General features: G+C 59.0%; 2 protein-coding genes across 2 annotated transcripts in view; both read right to left on the bottom strand.

Annotated features, from left to right (window-relative positions):
- LOC132586353 (cytochrome P450 2G1-like) overlaps window positions 1–19,649 on the bottom strand; it is a 520,878-nt gene that overhangs the window by 64,776 nt on the left and 436,453 nt on the right. The gene's annotated exons all lie outside the window — the stretch shown is intronic.
- Window positions 1,776–18,469, bottom strand: NUMBL (NUMB like endocytic adaptor protein). The gene is made up of 9 exons (XM_060258422.1): window positions 18,412–18,469; window positions 11,434–11,578; window positions 11,098–11,172; window positions 6,667–6,741; window positions 6,247–6,387; window positions 5,701–5,929; window positions 5,222–5,512; window positions 2,507–2,673; window positions 1,776–2,448 (listed from the first exon to the last, which is right to left on the bottom strand). The coding sequence occupies exons 2-9, from the start codon at window positions 11,557–11,559 to the stop codon at window positions 1,843–1,845; spliced, it is 1,710 nt and encodes a 569-aa protein (XP_060114405.1). The 5' UTR covers window positions 11,560–11,578; window positions 18,412–18,469; the 3' UTR covers window positions 1,776–1,842.

Below are 19,649 nucleotides of genomic sequence, written 5' to 3'. Positions count from 1 at the left end.
CCCTCTGGGGCGGGAGAGGTCTCTGCCCCGCAGCCCCGTCCCTCCCCGCTGGCAGCCCCTTTCCGGGGCGGGGGGGGGGATTTTGTGTGTGAGGACCCCCCTCTTAGGGCTGAAGGCGGCGCTTGCCACTTCATTGGAGGGCTTCTCTTGACCTCGAGGGGGGAGGCCCTGCAACATCTGCACATCCCCCCCTCCCCGGCTGCACAGGTGCCCTCTCCTTTGTTGCTGCCCCCCTTCTGGCGCCCCAGCACCCATCCAGCTGGACAGGCTCCCCCCAAGTGGAGAGCACATATCCACATCATAGGGGCAGGGACTCCCCCCTCCCCCCCAATACACACACACTTTGGAGAGGATCGGGCTGCACTGCTCCCCCCCCCCCCCAAATTAGGCCTTGTTTTCAGGCCTGCAGCTGAAGGGAGGCTCCACTGCTTTACAAAATGGAAACATTTCGGAAATCTGAGCTATGGGGAGGGAGGGGGGGACAGAGAAGTTTGTCCCAAAAAGTCTCTTCTTCGGGTTGGCGGCCCAAATCTCCTCCCCGCCCCCCGCCATACAAAGCAGAACAAACCTCAGCGTGTGGGTCTTATATTATTGGCTTTATTTGTTATTATATAATACAAATATGTGGGAATCTTTGATACAAAACATTTGGAAATAAGATAGAAAAGTACTATCTCCCTGTTGGTTTTCTCTATCCAGGCGGTTGGGGCGGGACAGGAAATCAGTGCCCCTCCCCCCACATTAAGCAGCTGCCCCCTCTCCAGGTTGGGGGGGCTATTGCCAAATGCCACGGAGGCCCCCCCCCAACCGCCTGCCCATCTTCTTCCAACTCACATCTGGTAGAGCAGGCATCCCAGATGTTGCCCTTGTTTCAAACGTCGGTGCAGCCTCATTCCCTTGTTTCTAAAACGCTTGCTTCTTAAAAATTAAAATTTACTTTCCAGAGTATTTACATGTGAGGAGACGCCCTAAGGGTGGGCTCTTCCAGGCAGCCTCGAATGGGACTCTCTGCTAGAGAACTCGTGGTCCTAACGCCCCCCCTACCCCCCCACCAGGAAGAGAGGGGCAGCCCCCACCCACTGTCCTGCAAAGGGGGGCTGGCCCCATTTTCACCAGCAAGGGGCCAGCTTCCAAACCCAGGTCTGATCCAGGAGTTCTAGGGAACTCCCTGCCCAAAGGAATGGGGCACATGAAAGAAAGCCCCCATACCTGTTGCTTGGGGTGGGGATTGCAGAAAGGAAAAGGACTGATACAGAAAGTGCAGGACTGCTGGGGAGAGCTTTAAATGGAGGTGGGGAGGGGATCCCACCAGCAGAAAACCCCCAAATCCCTGTACATGGAAGAAGAGTCTTGGGCTTCTCTCAGGTACGCCACGAAGCCCAAACCACCAGGGAAGGCCAGTTCCAAGCAAGAGGGGGTCAGAAGAATGGGGCACCAGACCAGCTGGACTCTCCTCCTTCCCCTGACCGGCTGCCTCACAAGACTTCTAGACTTCAGAGAAGGCCTTTTGCCCTGCTCCGCCCTGTTCCCCCACCCATACTGAGGAGGGAAAAGGAAATCTGTTGACTGCTCCCTCTGCAGTGCCCCACAAGTTGAGGCAGAAGCTTGACCAGTCCCACTGCAGAAGCCCCCTTCATCCCAACCTTTCCCCATACATTGCGCATGCGCATCCCCGTCCCCCCCGGAGCACATAGGGTCTGGCCCCCTGGCCACTGGAGGGTCACAGAACGAGGGGCAGCTCTTGGGCCCTCCGTCGGCCGGCTGGCCAGCAGAGCAGGGGAGCTGAGGGACGAGCGGGAAGGGTCGACCTTGTCCAGCCACTGCAGGGGTGGGGCGGGGGTGTCACAGTTCGATCTCGAAGGTCTTCTGCTGGTCGCCAGAGAAGGGGTTGGGGGCTGCGGGAGGGGCCTTGCCCTCCAGGGCCACCCACTGCGCTTCGAAAGGGTCAAGCGGGGCCTGGCGCGGGGAGGCGCCCGCTGGCTGGCTCTGCTCCGGGGGCCAGGCTGTCCCGTTGGGCTTGGGCCGCACCGGCCCCAGGAGGCTCTGCGGAAAGGCCTTGGCCCCCAAGGTTGCGGCGGCAGGGGTCTGCGTGGCACAGCAGAAGGCGTTCGCCACCATCTGTGAGGGCGTGATGCCCACCACTGGCACGCTGGGAAGAGCCGCCAAGGGCACGGCTGGCGGGTAGGCGGCACCCATGGGCACGAAAGCAGGCGGCACGTGAGGAGGAGGCACGAAGACGCCCAGGGGCGGGCCAGGCGTGTCATAGCTCAGGGGGAAGGGGGGCAGTGGAGCAGGTATCGCCGCCACGGCAACAGCCACCTGCTGCTGGGCCTTGGCGGCCTTGGCCACTTCCTCCAGCCAGCGCTCGGCCTCCGACGGCGTCCGCTTGTGCCCCGGCTGGAAGGGGGGGCTGGGGGGACCTGCGGAGAGGAAGACGAGACCAGAATACTGCAGCCCACCAGCCAGCGCAGGGCCGGGGTGGGGGGCAGCTGGTGTTGTGGCTGGCCATACCTGTGCTTCCTGCTTCTGCAGGCACCGTGGCAGGATCGTGGCCCGTGGCGCCGTTGAGGGGTGCAGAAGCGGGGGGCTCCCCTGCCGGCTGGGCGAAGCACGCGTCAGACTGGGCAGCGATGCCGTCAGAGTCCCCGTTGGCAGCAGAGATCAGCTCCAAAACTGCAGGGGGGGGGAAGAGGGAAGGCGGGCTCAGCAGAGGGCAGGGGAGGGGAGGGGGCGCTCCCCCCCAAACCTGGAACCTCTCCCAGCTCCCTCCTCAGGAATGCCCATGCAGGATCAGGACACACAAGGCCAGCTCATCGGGGGTTTTGTTTGGGCACCCCTCTCCCCCCACATCGGGCCTCCCTAAAGGCTCCTGGGCAGAGGAGCGTCCTGCCCCCCCCCCCCCCGGCAAGGAGCGCACAGGCCTGGGCTGGACCCCTCTCGTCCTCCCTGAACTCGCCTCGTTTTCTTCTTAACATTTTAAAAAATGTCATAAAACCTCTTATAAATATGAAGAGACCAATGAAGAGAAGACGACGACATTGGATTCATATTCCGCCCTCCACTCAGAGCGGCTCACAATCTCCTTTATCTTCCTCCCCACAACAGGCACCCTGTGAGGTGGGTGGGGCCGAGAGGGCTCTCACAGCAGCTGCCCTTTCAAGGACAACCTCTGCCAGAGCTCTGGCTGACCCAAGGCCATTCCAGCAGGTGCAAATGGAGGAGTGGGGAATCAAACCCAGTTCTCCCAGATAAGAGTCCAAGCAATTAACCACTACACCAAACTGGTTTCCCCTTTGCCAGGTTAGCAGCCCCCGGGGGGGGGTGGCTTCCAGATGGCCGGGGGCCGTGACTGCTAAAGCCCTGCTTCTCATTCCAGGCCTGCTTGGTCCCTGGATGGTGTTTGGGGGTCCTGGTGCTGGGTGGGGCCATGGCTCAGCTGGAGAGTAGAGCTGCTGGGCACATAGAAGCCCCCCCCCCCAACACTGGTAGCATCCCCAGAGGAAAGGCCCAGGCCATAGGGGTTGGGAAAGACCTCAGCCTGAGACCCAGGAGGGGCAGGGGGCTCCGTGGCAGAGCAGAAAGCTCCGGGTGTATCCCCCAGCCGCATCTCCAGGTTGAAGGCTCAAGGAGTTGATGGGACAGGCCGACCTCCCCACCGCGAGAGAGAGAGGCAGGTGCTCTACTCGGGCAGGCAGCCTCAGCATGCGGTCAGGAGATGTGGTGTTATGGTGAAGTGTGCAAACTCTTATCTGGGAGAACCAGGTTTGATTCTCCACTCCTCCTCCACATACAGCTGCTGGAGGGACCTTGGGTCAGCCACAACTCTCTCAGAGCAGTTCTCTGAGCTCTCTCAGCCCCACCTACATTAGTGTGAGCCAGCTCACAGATTTTTGTCTTAGCTCAGGAAAGTTGACCCCAGAGCACACTAATTTATGCAGTAGCTCACAAAGTAGAATGAAGATCCTGTGAATTTAGGGGGAGGCGTTTGTGAATTTCCTGCATTGTGCAGGAGGTTGATGATCCTGGAGGTCCCTTCCAACTCTAGGATTCTGTGATCACCATCTTCAAGTCCTTGAAGGGCTGTCCTGTAGAGGATGGTGCAGAATTGTTTTCTGTTGCCCCAGAAGGTCGGACCAGAACCAACAGGTTGAAATGAAATCAAAAGCATTTCCAGCTCAACATTAGGAAGAACTTCCTGACAGTTATAGCAGTTCCTCAGTGGAACAGGCTTCCTCGAGAGGTGCTGGGCTCTCTTTCTTTTGAGGGTTTTAAACAGAGGCTAAATGGCGTCTGACAGCAATGCAGATCCTGTGAATTTGAGGGGGGGCAGTATTTGTGAATTTCTTACATTGTGCAGGGGGTTGGACTAGATGACCCTGGAGGTCCCTTCCAACTCTATGATTCTATGATTCCATTTCTGCTCACAAGACTTATGAATGTATGAAGCTGCCTTATAGTGAATCAGACCCTTGGTCCATCAAAGTCAGTCTTGTCTACTCAGACTGGCAGCAGCTCTCCAGGGTCTCAAGATGAGGTTTTCCATGCCTCCTTGCCTGGATCCTTTTGAGTTGGGGATGCAGGGGATTGAACCTGGGTCCTTCTGCTTACCAAGCAGATGCTCTGCCACTGAGCCACAGCCCCTTTCATGGCTCTCCAGGGTCACAAGCTGAGGTTTTTCACGCCTCTTTGCCTGGACCCTTTTGAGTTGGAGATGCCGGGGATTGAACCTGGGACCTTCTGCTTACCAAGCAGATGCTCTACCACTGAGCCACTGTCCCTCCCCAGACTGCAGCTTAGAGGGAACTTTGCTTTGTCTGTCTGTTGTGGGGAGGGGAAGGGAAAGGAGATTGTAAGCTGCTCTGAGACACCTTCAGGTAGTGAAGGGCAGGGGATAAATCCATCTCTTCTTCTTCAGGTGTCTGAAGGTCCAGCATCTGGGTCTCAGTCCGCTCCCCCCTCGAGCAGCACACCTCTCTGGGTCCCAGCTGTGCTGTGACTCTGCCCTTCCCTTGTCACCCAGCCCCTGGGGTACCCACAGATTGCCCCACAGAAAGCATTTCTGCAGTGGTGTGGGGGGGAAGCTTTCTCCTTGAGGAAGGAGGGGTGGGCTCCCCTCTGTGCTCAACTCCCCCCCCCAACATCCGAGTCTCCACTCAGAGACCCAGCCAGTAAGAGCCTCCCCAGCCCCACGGCAGCACCCCCACCCCACCTCCATCCTCACCTGCGTCGCCCGCGTGTGCCTTGCGCTGCAGCGTGGACGGGAGCTCACTCAGCCGCAAGGAGAGCTGCCGCTTGAAGGGGGAGTTCTTCTGGCTCAGGGTGGGGAAGCCCCGGAAGGAGCCCTGCCGCACCAGCTGCTCCAGGGGGGCGTGGCGACGCGGGATGGCGTGGGGGCCCCCCACCTCTGCTGCCTTCTCCTCCGGCGAGGCGGCCCCTTGGGGAGGGGAGGCGCTGCCGGGCTGGGTGGGGGCTGGGGCCGGGGCAGCAGCCATGGACACCACGGCGGCTTCAGCTGCAAGGGGAAAGCAGAGGCTGCAGTGGCCACAGGTTAAAATAAAACCAAGGTAGACTCCAGGGCAGCCGGAGCCTTCCCTCCACAATGGGATAGTTGAGAAGGGGAAACGGGGGAGGGCTGCAAAAGTTCCAGGAGGGGAGGTGGAAGAGAGCCCTGCTGGGAGATGCTGGGGGGGGGGCACCTACCTTTCTTCCTGCTCTGCAGAGGCCGTGCTCCCGAGGAGGAGGAGGTGGAGGAGGAGGAGCGGGTGGTGGGGGCTGGGGGGCCCGCAGGCAGGCGGAAGGAGCCCTCCCGCGCAAAGCTGGTGCGAGTGGCGTCGAAAGAGGCAGTCACGCCACACTCCTTCTCCCGCTTCTGCTTGCGCTCCAGGCAAGCCGCAAAGGCGCAGCCCACGGCGTGGCTCAAGCGCTCACCCTGGAGGGGGCAAAGCTGGTCAGAGCCCCCCAGGGAGAGAGTCTGCCAGCCCAAGGGGCACTGCGGAGCCCCACGGCGACCTCCTGGCTGCACTCGGGACGGCTTGGAAGCACAAATGAAAACAGGCAGCCCCGTTCTTGGAAGGGGTGGGAGATTCACCTGTGGGAGCCAAATAGGCAACTGACCGGTGGATACAGCCCGGCTGACCTCTCCCCAGGCAGAGGTGGCGTGTGGTGCCCCAAGAGGGGCACAGTTCCAAGTCTCAGCCTCCCGTGTGCTAACCCACGCTGTGCCCCCCCCCCCCCCGTGCCCCTCACCGAATCTTTCAGCGCCAGAAAGCAGTGGCAGATCCAGCGGCGGGTGGTGCCGTCCCGGCAGATGTAGGAGAAGGCCTTGTCGAAATTCCGGTCCAGAGCACAGAAGGAGACCTTCTCAATGGTCTGGTCCACAATGAGATCCTGAGGGGGGGGGAGCAAAGGAGAGAGGGGCTCCTTCACCTCTGCCGGGAGAAAGCAGAAGCTCCGGCATGCCCCGAGAGGACGGCAAAGGCGCTCTGCACATGCTCTGCCTCTCAGTGCACAGCTGCCATTTCCAGCCGTGCCTTCACTCGCTGGAGAGCCAAAAGGAGGTCTGGCAGAAGGGGGGGGGGGGGGAAGGATAGGCTCGGATCGGGGTGGAGGCTCCAAAAGGAGGCATTCCCAGGCCATCCCCCCCTTTCGGTCTCTCCCGTTCCATACCTTGGTCTTGTCATCCACCACACGCAGCCCGTCTGCCGAGACCCACAGCACAGACTTCACCGACTTGCGGCCACTCTGTGGGGACAAGGGCAGGGTGGCTTGACTGGGGAGGGGGGCACATGAAGCCCCAACTGAGGCGTGGGAGGAAGAGGAGGAGGGGCTGGAGCAGAAACCGACTCCCAGAGCCCCCAGCCCTCACTCTGTTTGTAGGCTCCGAGAGTCGGGGGCTCCCAGCACCTCCTGTTTGGACCGAGAATGTTTCTCTTCCATCAGTCTGCCTGGTTCCTCCTCTCTGGATTCAGAGGCATGCGGTAGAGCAGAGAGTCAGGGCCAGTGGAGAGGTGGGCGGTGGGGAGAAACAGAGCGAGAGGGAAGGAAGGGGGGGCAGTAAGACAGAAGAGGGGCTGAGGGGAGGCCTTGGAGGGAAAGGGGGAACAAGCTCTTCAACTGGACTAGCCAAGGCAGGCGGGAGAGAAAACCAGCCCTGGACATAGAATCATAGAGTTGGAAGGGACCTCCAGAGTCATCTAGTCCAACCCCCTGCACAATGCAGGAAACTCACAAACCCCTCGCCCTAAATTCACAAGATTTTCATTGCTGTCAGATGGCCATCCAGCCTCTGCTTAAAAACCTCCAAGGAAGGAGAGCCCACCACCTCCCAAGGAGGAAGCCTGTTCCACTGAGGAACCGCTCTAAACTCACAGACACCTCCCCCTAAATTCACAGGATTTTCATTGCTGTCCGATGGCCATCCAGCCTCTGTTTCAAAACCTCCAAGGAAGGAGAGCCCACCACCTCCCAAGGAGGAAGCCTGTTCCACTGAGGAACCGCTCTAAACTCACAAAACCCTCCCCCTAAATTCACAGGATTTTCATTGCTGTCAGTTGGCCATCCAGCCTCTGTTGAAAAACCTCCAAGGAAGGAGAGCCCACCACCTCCCAAGGAGGAAGCCTGTTCCACTGAGGAACCGCTCTAAACTCACAAAACCCTCCCCCTAAATTCACAGGATTTTCATTGCTGTCAGTTGGCCATCTAGCCTCTGTTGAAAAACCTCCAAGGAAGGAGAGCCCACCACCTCCCAAGGAGGAAGCCTGTTCCACTGAGGAACCGCTCTAAGGGTCAGGAAGTTCTTCCTAATGTTGAGCCGGAAACATAGACTGGGGGCCCTTCCTGCCTCACTCCTGCAAAACATCTACTCATACTTTCATTTTATTTGTATCCCGCCCCAACCGAGGCAGCCTCAGGGTGGCTCACAGCATAAAACCACCGCAAACAATTAAAATTCATATAGTACTATAAAGTTTCACATTCAATAATTAAAACAGTCAAAAAATGATTTGGTGCTGGCCTCTTTGATGTTGGATAATTTCAATGGCAACAGTATTTCTTCGGAGAGGCCCAAATGGGCAGCAAGGGTGGTCTGAAGCAACAGAACAAAGCAGCAGACAAGCGCACCTTTAAGACCAACTAAGTTTTATTTAGAATGTAAAGTTCCGTATGCTCCTAAGCAGACTGATGAAGAGAGCATACGAAACTTTACATTCTAAATAAAACTTAGTTGATCTTAAAGGTGCAACTTGTATGCTGCTTTGTAGTATTTCTTCAATTTCCCTACAGTACAAGGCTCAGCGTCAGTTAAAGGCCAACCGGAAGAGAGTGGTCTTGCAGGCCCTGTGGAACTGGGCAAGGTCCCCCGAGGGCAGGCCCTCACGTCCTCCGGCAGCTGGTTCCACCAGCAGGGGGCAGCTATCGAGAAGGCTCTCTCTCTGGTGGTCTTTAGTTTGGCCTCCCTTGGCCCAGGGATAGCTAATAGGTTTTGGAATCCAGATCTAAGTACCCTCTGGGGAACGTTTACCCTGAAAAGCCAGATCTAAGTACCCTCTGGGGAACGCGTACCCTGAAAATCCAGATCTAAGTACCCTCTGATGAACGTGTACCCTGAAAATCCAGATCTAAGTACCCTCTGGAGAACGTGTACCCTGAAAATCCAGATCTAAGTACCCTCTGATGAACATGTACCCTGAAAATCCAGATCTAAGTACCCTCTGGAGAACGTGTACCCTGAAAATCCAGATCTAAGTACCCTCTGATGAACGTGTACCCTGAAAATCCAAATCTAAGTACCCTCTGGAGAACGTGTACCCTGAAAATCCAGATCTAAGTACCCTCTGATTAACGTGTACCCTGAAAATCCAGATCTAAGTACCCTCAGATGAACGCGTACCCTGAAAATCCAGATTTAAGTACTCTCTGATGAACGTGTACCCTGAAAATCCAGATCTAAGTACCCTCGGATGAACGCGTACCCTGAAAATCCAGATCTAAGTACCCTCTGGAGAATGTGTACCCTGAAAATCCAGATCTAAGTACCCTCTGATGAACGTGTACCCTGAAAATCCAGATCTAAGTACCCTCTAATGAACGTGTACCCTGAAAATCCAAATCTAAGTACCCTCTGGAGAACGTGTACCCTGAAAATCCAGATTTAAGTACCCTCAGATGAACGCGTTCCCTGAAAATCCAGATCTAAGTACCCTTGGATGAACGCGTACCCTGAAAATCCAGATCTAAGTACCCTCGGAGGAACGCGTACCCTGAAAATCCAAATCTAAGTACCCTCTGATGAACGTGTACCCTGAAAATCCAGATCTAAGTACCCTCTGGAGAACGTGTACCCTGAAAATCCAAATCTAAGTACCCTCTGATTAACGTGTACCCTGAAAATCCAGATCTAAGTACCCTTTGGAGAACGTGTACCCTGAAAATCCAGATCTAAGTACCCTCTGGAGAACGTGTACCCTGAAAATCCAGATCTAAGTACCCTCAGATGAACGCGTACCCTGAAAATCCAAATCTAAGTACCCTCGGATGAACGCATACCCTGAAAATCCAGATCTAAGTACCCTCTGGAGAACGTGTACCCTGAAAATCCAGATCTAAGTACCCTCTGGAGAACGTGTACCTTGAAAATCCAGATCTAAGTACCCTCTGGAGAACGCGTACCCTGAAAATCCAGATCTAAGTACCCTCTGGAGAACGTGTACCCTGAAAATCCAGATCTAAGTACCCTCAGATGAACGCGTACCCTGAAAATCCAGATCTAAGTACCCTTGGATGAACGCGTACCCTGAAAATCCAGATCTAAGTACCCTCTGGAGAACGTGTACCCTGAAAATCCAGCTCTAAGTACCCTCAGATGAACGCGTACCCTGAAAATCCAAATCTAAGTACCCTCTGATGAACGCGTACCTGAAAATCCAGATCTAAGTACCCTCTGGAGAACATGTACCCTGAAAATCCAGATCTAAGTACCCTCTGGAGAACGTGTACCCTGAAAATCCATATCTAAGTACCCTCTGGGGAACGTGTACCCTGAAAATCCAGATCTAAGTACCCTCAGATGAACGTGTACCCTGAAAATCCAAATCTAAGTACCCTCTGGAGAACGTGTACCCTGAAAATCCAGATCTAAGTACCCTCAGATGAACGCGTACCCTGAAAATCCAAATCTAAGTACCCTCTGATGAACGCGTACCTGAAAATCCAGATCTAAGTACCCTCTGGAGAACATGTACCCTGAAAATCCAGATCTAAGTACCCTCTGGAGAACGTGTACCCTGAAAATCCAGATCTAAGTACCCTTGGATGAACGCGTACCCTGAAAATCCAGATCTAAGTACCCTCTGGAGAACGTGTACCCTGAAAATCCAGATCTAAGTACCCTCAGATGAACGCGTACCCTGAAAATCCAAATCTAAGTACCCTCTGATGAACGCGTACCTGAAAATCCAGATCTAAGTACCCTCTGGAGAACATGTACCCTGAAAATCCAGATCTAAGTACCCTCTGGAGAACGTGTACCCTGAAAATCCAGATCTAAGTACCCTCTGGAGAACATGTACCCTGAAAATCCAGATCTAAGTACCCTCTGGAGAACGTGTACCCTGAAAATCCAGATCTAGGTACCCTCTGGGGAACGTGTACCCTGAAAATCCAGATCTAAGTACCCTGCCTGAGGGAGGCTGCTGAGGTGGTGGCAGCACCCCCCACTCTGGTAGAAGCCCCATTGGAAGCAGGGCTCTCTGAGAAGTGCCCCAGTACAGAGAGGGCTGACGCAGGGCTTTGGGAGTCACACACCTGGGACCACCTGTGTCAAGACAAGGGAGACAAGCCCCACCTTCTGGCACATACAACCCCCTCCCCCAGGTTGGAATCTCACAGTCAAGGTCAAATCCGGGGGGGGGGGGCTGGGGAGCTGCCAAGAGAGCCTATCTCCTGCCTTGGGGGCCCTCCCCTGCCTGACAGGCAGCTCCTACCGAGTGGACGGCCAGGACTCCCACGAAACACAGCTCTGCTCCTTGGAGCACCAAGGCCTGTCCCAGGAGGCTGCCAGAGCCCCTCCTGGCCACCTGACCCCCCCTCCCCACTCACCGCTTTCAGCTTCTTCACAGCCTCTTCACAAACATGCATGCCCCTCGACTCCTCCACCTCCGCGTGTCCCAGATACTGTGTGAGGAGGAGAAGGAAGGGGGAGGGGGTCAGCACAAGCTTCTGCTTGCCACACTCCACAACAGGAACAAAAGTGCAACTCTCACACACCCGCCTCCAGAGACACTGGGCTGGACGGACATTCTGCACACTCTCAGAGACACTCTCTTTTACCACCCCCACCCCCCTGCCGGGTGGGCCAGTGCACAGCCCCATTCTGAAAGTTGAAACCTGCCCAGGAGAGCTGCCCCAGGTGGCCTCGTGCCCAGCGCCACTCACCCTGACGGGGAAGCTGCAGCGCCCCTTGCGCACGGCCTCTTCATCCGACTGCCACTGGTGAGGGCGGCTGGCCTCCGGGACGTAAGCCGGCTTCTTGCGTCTCAGGCTCTGGCGCAGCTTGTTCATTGCTGACCCCCCCGTGGGCCTGCTGGTGAGAAGGGGCACAGATGAGCATCGCTGGCATGAGGACCCAGGGAGGGGGTGGGCCGCTCCTCTCCTGCCCTCAAGCCTTTCTGGATCATGAATCTCCCACGTGCCCCGGATTGGAACCCAGCACTAACACAAGCAGGACCACCCACCCCCTCCCTCTGCCACTGCATCTCCAGCGAGCTTCATCTTGCCAAGATCAAAGCTGTGCCAATGCAGGAGAGAAGGGCTATTTTTACCATCTTCCAACCCCCCCTTTTGATCTCACTCTTTCAGATTTAACTGGGGCATCTCAATCCTGAATAAACAAACCTGCCCCCTCCCTCCGTGTCAGGAGGCAGCTCTGCAGACGGAGCTGGTACCTTCAGCCCAGAAGCCCCCCTCCAGCCATCGATGGCACAGGCACTCTGAACATGCTCAGAAGCACTCTTCCCACTGCCTGGGCACCAACCCCCAAGCCTGGTCTGATGGACACTGGTTAGGCCTCCACAGAACTTCAGAGGACATGAGAAGCATCCATGCCCCACCCCCCACTGCCCCATCGGCCTCTCTGCCAGGTCCAGAAACGGTGCCAACTGGCACCCAGGAAGGCAAGAACCCACGGGGGCTGCAAGGCCAGGGTTTGGGCGCTCCAGATCTCCCTTTGTGTGCTGTGCATAGCTCTTCGTTGGTTCCAGGTGCGAGGGGGAGCCCCCCTTGAAGTGGGGACATGAACTCTCCACGCCACGCAACTCTGGCAGGGGCTGCATGGTAGGGGCCACAGACCAGAGGCCGAGGGAGGCCCAGGGCCCCAGGCAGAGAGTCAGGGCAGAAGTGGGGCAGCTCTGGCTTAAATGCCCCCCCCCCGGCTCTGAGGCTCCCTTCAGCCAGCCAGCCCCTCTCATCCTGACCCACATCACTGGGCGATCCTGGGGACAAAATAGGCAATGCGGGGGAGGAAGGACCACACAGGTCACCTCGAACTCCTTGGTGGGGGGCGGGAGAGGAAGACATAATTTAAAAACTGGGCAAGGCAGGGTGGGGCAGGAGCTCCGCCCCCAGTCTTTTCTTGCCCACGGCCGCCCCTGCCCAAAGGCAGCCTGTCTCCCCCCCTGCCCATGCCATGCCCCTCTCACAGATGGGCCGGGTGCTTCAATCTGCCCCACAGAGGCCCGCACACAATGAGTCCCTGCCCCACACAATGGTCGCAAAGCCCCTCCCCCCTCCACGGTACGATGCAGAGAGCACAAAAGCCCCCCCCCCAATGGCTCTGACCCCTCTTTGGTGGATGGGGCAGCCAGAAGGAGGGGAGACCCCAGCAGATTTCTGCAGCAGCAGGCCGGCTTTTCACCCCACTCAAAGGTTCTGGCGGCAGGAACAAAAGGGCTATGTGGCAGCCCCCCACATGCGGGCAAAGGGGGGGGGGAGACAGCTGCCACAGAATGGCTGCAGGGCGCCCCCCAACAGCTGTGTGTGTTCTGCCTCCCCCTCCCTGGCCAGCCCCGTTCCAACACACCAGCTGGACCTGAGTCGCCCAAACATTTGGCTGAAGGGGAATTGTTTCCTCAGCTGCTGCACAGCAAAGCCCCCTCCCCCAGTTCACAGATACAGGGGCGAGGGGGGGGCTTGGGAGAGTCTGCTGTGGCAGATGGAAGCCCTTCTCAAACATGCTATGGGGCTGGGCAGCCCCCCCCTAAGAAAAGGGAGATGGGGCAGAGGAAGGTGCCCTTGGCCAGGATGGGGCAGCCAGGAGGGGAAACCCACGTGGATGGGCGGGTGGGTGTCTGTTGGGGGGGGCTTGCAAACAGAGGGGCTTGCATCTCCTTTGCAGAAAGCTGGGCCCAGGCAGCCGAAGGAGCTCATTCCCCCCCAGGCCAGACCCCAACGGGGAGGAGGGGAACAAGCCCAAAGGACCCAAAGTGGCAAGCACGCAGAGCCCCGTGCCAGAGAAGGGGGCAAGCAGGGGCAGACCAGTGGTGCTTGGCGATGAACGGCATGCCCGCGTGTGGCACTGGGAGGCCGAAGAGCTGCCCCAAGTCCTGTGCCAGTTCCCAGAACCCCCAAGCCCCCTTCAGAAGGGGAGAGGGGATCTCCAAGGAGTGAAAACTCAACACGCCCAGACGAAGAACAATGCCCAATGTCACTCTCTTCCGCAAAACAAGCAAGGCCACAACCAGCCCCAAGAGCAGTCAAAGAACCCCAGGCACACAGAACCCCCGCCCCAAAGCATTCAGGCATGTGCGCACAACCCCCTCCCGCCCTCCCACAGAAAACAACAACCCCAAAGTGTTCACTTTCCAGCTCAGGCACAGTTGAGCCCCATTTCTTTTTCCAAGTCATTCATGCCACAAAACCAAAAGGGTTCCAGCTGCTGTTGGCTGTAAGGAAAGCCACGGCATCTCCTGACCATCGGCCAGAGAAAGCCGAAGGAGGAGCCCAAATCCAGCTCCAGCTTCCGGCCAGAACCTCAGATCTGGGACCAATGTCCTGCAGATCTGCCCCCCCCCCAAGAGGAGAGCCCCCCCTGCACTCTCCACCCACAGGGTGGCATGGAGGGACAAGGCTGGCTCCCCGGCCTGGCATGCGGCTGCACCACAGCTTCCTCCTAGCTTCGACCCAGAACCCGGGCAGCGCCTCACCCGCCAGCCTGCTCTGCCACCGTCGGCATGTCAAGTGCTTCCCAGCTTGCCCAAGAAAGATCCGCTCTTCCCACTCCGCCGATCTCCAGATAGATTGTGCCAAGGAAGGAGCGGAAGAAAAACGGAAGGTCTGCCACCCACAGTGCCTTGGAAGGCTGCCCGCTCCTGCCTCTCTACCCGCCAAGCCCCAAATCCACACAGAGAAACCACAGCACAGGCCAAGAGCCGTCAGCTGAGCTGAACCGACTGACACACAAACGCCTTCCCCAGGAGCAGGGACGCTCTTCCGGACCCACCAAGGACGCTCTCAACCGGGCACCCTGGCAGCAACAAAAAGACTGCACCAGCCGGGGGCCCTGGCACCAGTTCTGGGCCTGCCAAACGGACCTTGGCCACAAGAGAAGCCCCTCCCCAGCAGCCACCTCCCCCCACAACTACTCTGACCCACGTGAGTAGAGAACTTTTTCTTCCCTCTCCCAAAAGACTAGAACTCCAAGAAAACTGATGGGCAGGAGGTTCAGGATGGACAAAAGGAAATACTCCTTGACACAGAGAGTGATCAAAATGTGGGACTCACGGCCAGAAGATGTAGTGACAGCCACAAGAATGAAACGCTTGAGAAGGAAATTAGATTCAGGAGGGCAGGTCTTCTCCATGGCGACTAAAGAAACCTCCACGTTCAGTGGCACACCCTCTGCATCCCAGGAGGCAAAACCTGGGGAAGGCCTCGGACTCTGAGTCCTGTTGCTGGCCCTCCAGAGGAACTGGTTGGCCCCTGTGTGAGACAGAGGCTGGAATAGATGGACCCTCACTGGTCTGATCCAGCAGGGCTCTTCTGATGTTCTCCTCAGGGGAAGGCCTCGGCCTCTCTGCCCTGTTGTCCCTCCAGAGGAACTGGTTGGCCACTGTGTGAGACAGGCTGGAATAGATGGACCCTCCCTGGTCTGATCCAGCAGGGCTCTTCTGATGTTCTCCTCAGGGGAAGGCCTCAGCCTCTCTGCCCTGTTGTTGGCCCTCCAGAGGAACTGGCTGGCCACTGTGTGAGACAGGAGGCTGGACTAGATGGACCCTCCCTGGTCTGATCCAGCAGGGCTCTTCTGAGGTTCTTCTCAGTGGAAGGCCTCAGCCTCTCTGCCCTGTTGTCCCTCCAGAGGAACTGGCTGGCCACTGTGTGAGACAGGAGGCTGGACTAGATGGACTCTCCCTGGTCTGATCCAGCAGGGCTCTTCTGAGGTTCTTCTCAGGGGAAGGCCTCAGCCTCTCTGCCCTGTTGTTGGCCCTCCAGAGGAACTGGCTGGCCACTGTGTGAGACAGGAGGCTGGACTAGATGGACCCTCCCTGGTCTGATCCAGCAGGGCTCTTCTGAGGTTCTTCTCAGTGGAAGGCCTCAGCCTCTCTGCCCTGTTGTCCCTCCAGAGGAACTGGCTGGCCACTGTGTGAGACAGGAGGCTGGACTAGATGGACCCTCCCTGGTCTGATCCAGCAGGGCTCTTCTGATGCTCTTCTCAGGGGAAGGCCTCAGCCTCTCTGCCCTGTTGTTGGCCCTCCAGAGGAACTGGCTGGCCACTGTGTGAGGCAGGAGGCTGGAATAGATGGACCCTCACTGGTCTGATCCAGCAGGGCTCTTCTGAGGTTCTTCTCAGTGGAAGGCCTCAGCCTCTCTGCCCTGTTGTCCCTCCAGAGGAACTGGCTGGCCACTGTGTGAGACAGGAGGCTGGACTAGATGGACCCTCCCTGGTCTGATCCAGCAGGGCTCTTCTGAGGTTCTTCTCAGGGGAAGGCCTCAGCCTCTCTGCCCTGTTGTTGGCCCTCCAGAGGAACTGGCTGGCCACTGTGTGAGGCAGGAGGCTGGAATAGATGGACCCTCACTGGTCTGATCCAGCAGGGCTCTTCTGATGCTCTTCTCAGGGGAAGGCCTCAGCCTCTCTGCCCTGTTGTTGGCCCTCCAGAGGAACTGGCTGGCCACTGAGTGAGACAGAAGGCTGGACTAGATGGACCCTCCATGGTCTGACCCAGCAGGGCTCATCTGATGTTCTCAGGGGAAGGCCTCAGCCTCTCTGCCCTGTTGTTGGCCCTCCAGAGGGACCGGGTGGCCCCTGTGTGAGGCAGGAGGCTGGACTCGGTGGACCCTCTCTGGTCTGACCCAGCAGGGCTCTTCTGAGGTTCCTCTCAGGCGAAGGCCTAAGCCTCTCTGCCCTGTTGTTGGCCCTCCAGAGGAACTGGTTGGCCCCTGTGTGAGACACGAGGCTGGAGTAGAGGGACATCTAATCTTCACTGTCTTCTGTGTCCTGCACGGTGAAGGGGATTGGACTAGATGACCCTGGAGGTCCCTTCCCACTCTAGGATTCTATGACCCTCGTTGGTCTGATCCAGCAGGGCTCTTCTGAGGTTCTTCTCAGGGGAAGGCCTCAGCCTCTCTGCCCTGTTGTTGCTCATCCAGAGGAACTGATGTGCCTCTGTGTGAGACAGGAGGCTGGACTAGATGGACCCTCCCTGGTCTCACCCAGCAGGGCTCTTCTGATGTTCTTCTCAGGGGAAGGCCTCAGCCTCTCTGCCCTGTTGTTGGCCCTCCAGAGGAACTGGTTGGCCCCTGTGTGAGACACGAGGTTGGTGTAGAGGGACATCTAATCTTCACTGTCTTCTGTGTCCTGCACGGTGCAGGGGATTGGACTAGATGACCCTGGAGGTCCCCTCCCACTCTAGGATTTTATGACCCTCGTTGGTCTGATCCAGCAGGGCTCTTCTGAGGTTCTTCTCAGGGGAAGGCCTCAGCCTCTCTGCCCTGTTGTTGCTCATCCAGAGGAACTGATTTGCCTCTGTGTGAGACAGGAGGCTGGACTAGATGGATCCTCCCTGGTCTGATCCAGCAGGGCTCTTCTGAGGTTCTTCTCAGGGGAAGGCCTCAGCCTCTCTGCCCTGTTGTTGGCCCTTCAGAGGAACTGGTTGGCCCCTGTGTGAGACACAAGGCTGGACTAGAGGGACATCTAGTCTTCACTGTCTTCTGTGTCCTGCACAGTGCAGGGGATAGGACTAGATGACCCTGGAGGTCCCTTCCCACTCTAGGATTCTATGACCCTCTTTGGTCTGATCCAGCAGGGCTCTTCTGGTGTTCTGAGGTCCTAAAGTGTGAGTGGGTGAGGTGAGGTCCACCCTTAAGGGCTTGTGGAGCTCATCTCTCTCCTGAAGGAGGTGGGTGGAGGGGGGGGGTCTCTTGCCTAGAAATCTCTTCGGCCTCAGCTTTGCCAAGTGCCTGGGGGGCTTGCTAGGTCCCTCCGGCCACCAGAAGTCCATCCAACCCTGCCCATGATGGTGGGCATCAGCGGAGGACGGCTCTGGGGGTGGAGTCTGGATCAGGTGTCCCTGAGCCCTGCTGCTGCTGCCCCCCTCCTGGGAGGAGACTAGAGCTCCCTGCCCCCCACCACCTGTGAAAGTCTGCCTCAGAGGGGGAGGCCAGGGCTGGGAACGGAGGTTTGCAAGGAAAATAAAGGGGGTGGGGGTGGAGGGCCTAAGCAATCCAAAATCAGAACGGGGGGGGGGCAGAGAGTGGGCTGGGTCTTTCTCCGCTCCCTGCCGTGGTCCAGTCCAATGCAGGCCAGAACCGCGGGGGCGACGTCCGTGGCTCCTTGGGGGGGAGGGGGGAGGCCTGGGGAAAGGGGGCTTCTGGGCACAAGCAGGGCGCCGCCTTCTGCTGTCGCTGCTTCTCCTCGCAGCGGGCCCCGGGGGAGAGGCGCCCGGCCGGCAGGGCAGGAGGAGACTCCCGGGCTGGGGGGACGCCCCCCCCCCACCGGCTGCCTCTGCAGGAGACCCCCCTCCCGCCCTGCAGGGCTGCGCTCGGGGCGCCCATCACCCGCGGCTGGGAGGGGAGGGAGGGGAGGGGAAGGCCCAGCTGAGCCCTGCAGCCGGAGGGAGGACCCCGAGCATGCACAGAGCGCTCCCCCGCCCCGCCGCCCCCCAAGGCCCGGCCGCGCCAGCCGGGGAACAAAGGAGGCCGCGGGGGCCCTCTGTGCGTGCCCAGAAGCCCGGCGGGGAAGGAGGGAGGCCCGCTCGCCCCCCCCCCGGGAGAAACTTCTCGGAAGCCCCCCGAGCTCCCCCCCCGACGGGCCGGGCTTCGCGGAGGCAGGCGAGGGGAGGGGGCATCCCTGGCGGCGCGGCTGCCCTCCCCCTCCCCCCCCCGGTCGCCTGGGCGCGGCCCCCTCCCCTCCCCCCTCCTCACCCGGGTGCAGCGGGGCTCCTCCTCCTCCTCCTCCTCCCGGCTGGGCATCCACGGGCAGCGCGGACCGGAGCCCAGCCCGATGCCCGCCGCGCCGCCCGCCCGTCTCGACGGGGACAGACAATGTTGCACGCGCGACCCCCCCCCCCCGGCCTGGCCCGCCCCGCCTCATGAATATGCAGCAGCCCACGCCCCCCGACGGCCCCGGAGCCCGCCCCCCGCCCCCCATTGGCTCCTGCCTCATGCATATGCAAAGCACGCCTCACCCGACCCCCCCCCGCGCCCCCTCGCGCGCCCCGCCTTATTTACAAAAAGCGCCCGGCGCCGCAACCCCGCCTCTTTGCATAGGCCAAGCGAGTCCGCAGCCCAGACGGAGAGGGGCACCCCCCCCCGGTGTGGAACAAAGGCCCTCTGCACATGTTCAGAGCTGCTCTGGCACGCGGAGACCAGCTCCTCCTGGCGCCCCCAGTGAAGAAGACCCTGGGCGGGATTGCATCTCTTTCCTTCTCCCGTGCAGGAGGAAGACCCCCGGAGGGACACGGTCCCCGCTTCGCGCCACTTACTCCGGGAGGGGGGCAGCTGGCCCTCAGGGGAGAAGGGGCTTCAGTCCCACGTGCAGCCCCCGGGGCTCGACCACTCTGCTCCCGCAGGCCCCCGCTCAGCTCCTGGGGTCTGGACTGGAGAGCGCCAAGCGACGACCCTGCAGAGTCTGCCCTGAACAGACCCAGCACTCTTCCTCCCCCTCCTCCTCTCCTCTCCTCCCTCTCTTCTTCCTCCCCCTCCCCTCCTCTTCTTCCTTCCCCCTTTCCTTTTCCTCCCCCTCCTCTTCTTCCTCTCCTCCTCCCCCTCCCCACCCCTCCCCTCTTCCGCCTCCCCTCCTCCTCCTCCCCTTGGTGCAAGGTATGGGAGTGGGGATGGGGGGCAGATCTGGATTCCTCAGTCGCGGTGGCTCTTTTGCTGAGGGGTGGGGCCATGCTCCTTCTTCCCCCCCCCCCCCGCTTTCCCAGCCTCCCCGCCTCCTTTGTGTCTGGACCCCCCAGGGCGCGTTCCCAGTGCAGCTGGCCAGCGCGGCTGGTTCCCCTCAAGAGTGGAAGGGAAGAGGGCTTTGGAAACAAACATTCCCTCCCTCTGCCCAGCCAGGCCTCCGGCTGGAGGAGCCAAGAACAACCACCGCAGCCCCCAAGCTGGCTCTGCCTGCCCCACAGTCATGACATGGGGGTGGGGCTGGCCTGCAGTCACTG

The sequence above is a fragment of the Heteronotia binoei genome, chromosome 17 (genome assembly GCF_032191835.1).
Source record: "Heteronotia binoei isolate CCM8104 ecotype False Entrance Well chromosome 17, APGP_CSIRO_Hbin_v1, whole genome shotgun sequence".
Taxonomy (NCBI): Eukaryota; Metazoa; Chordata; class Lepidosauria; order Squamata; family Gekkonidae; genus Heteronotia; species Heteronotia binoei.
Note: the sequence above shows the minus strand (reverse complement) of the source record. Positions and strands in the feature narration are given on the sequence as shown.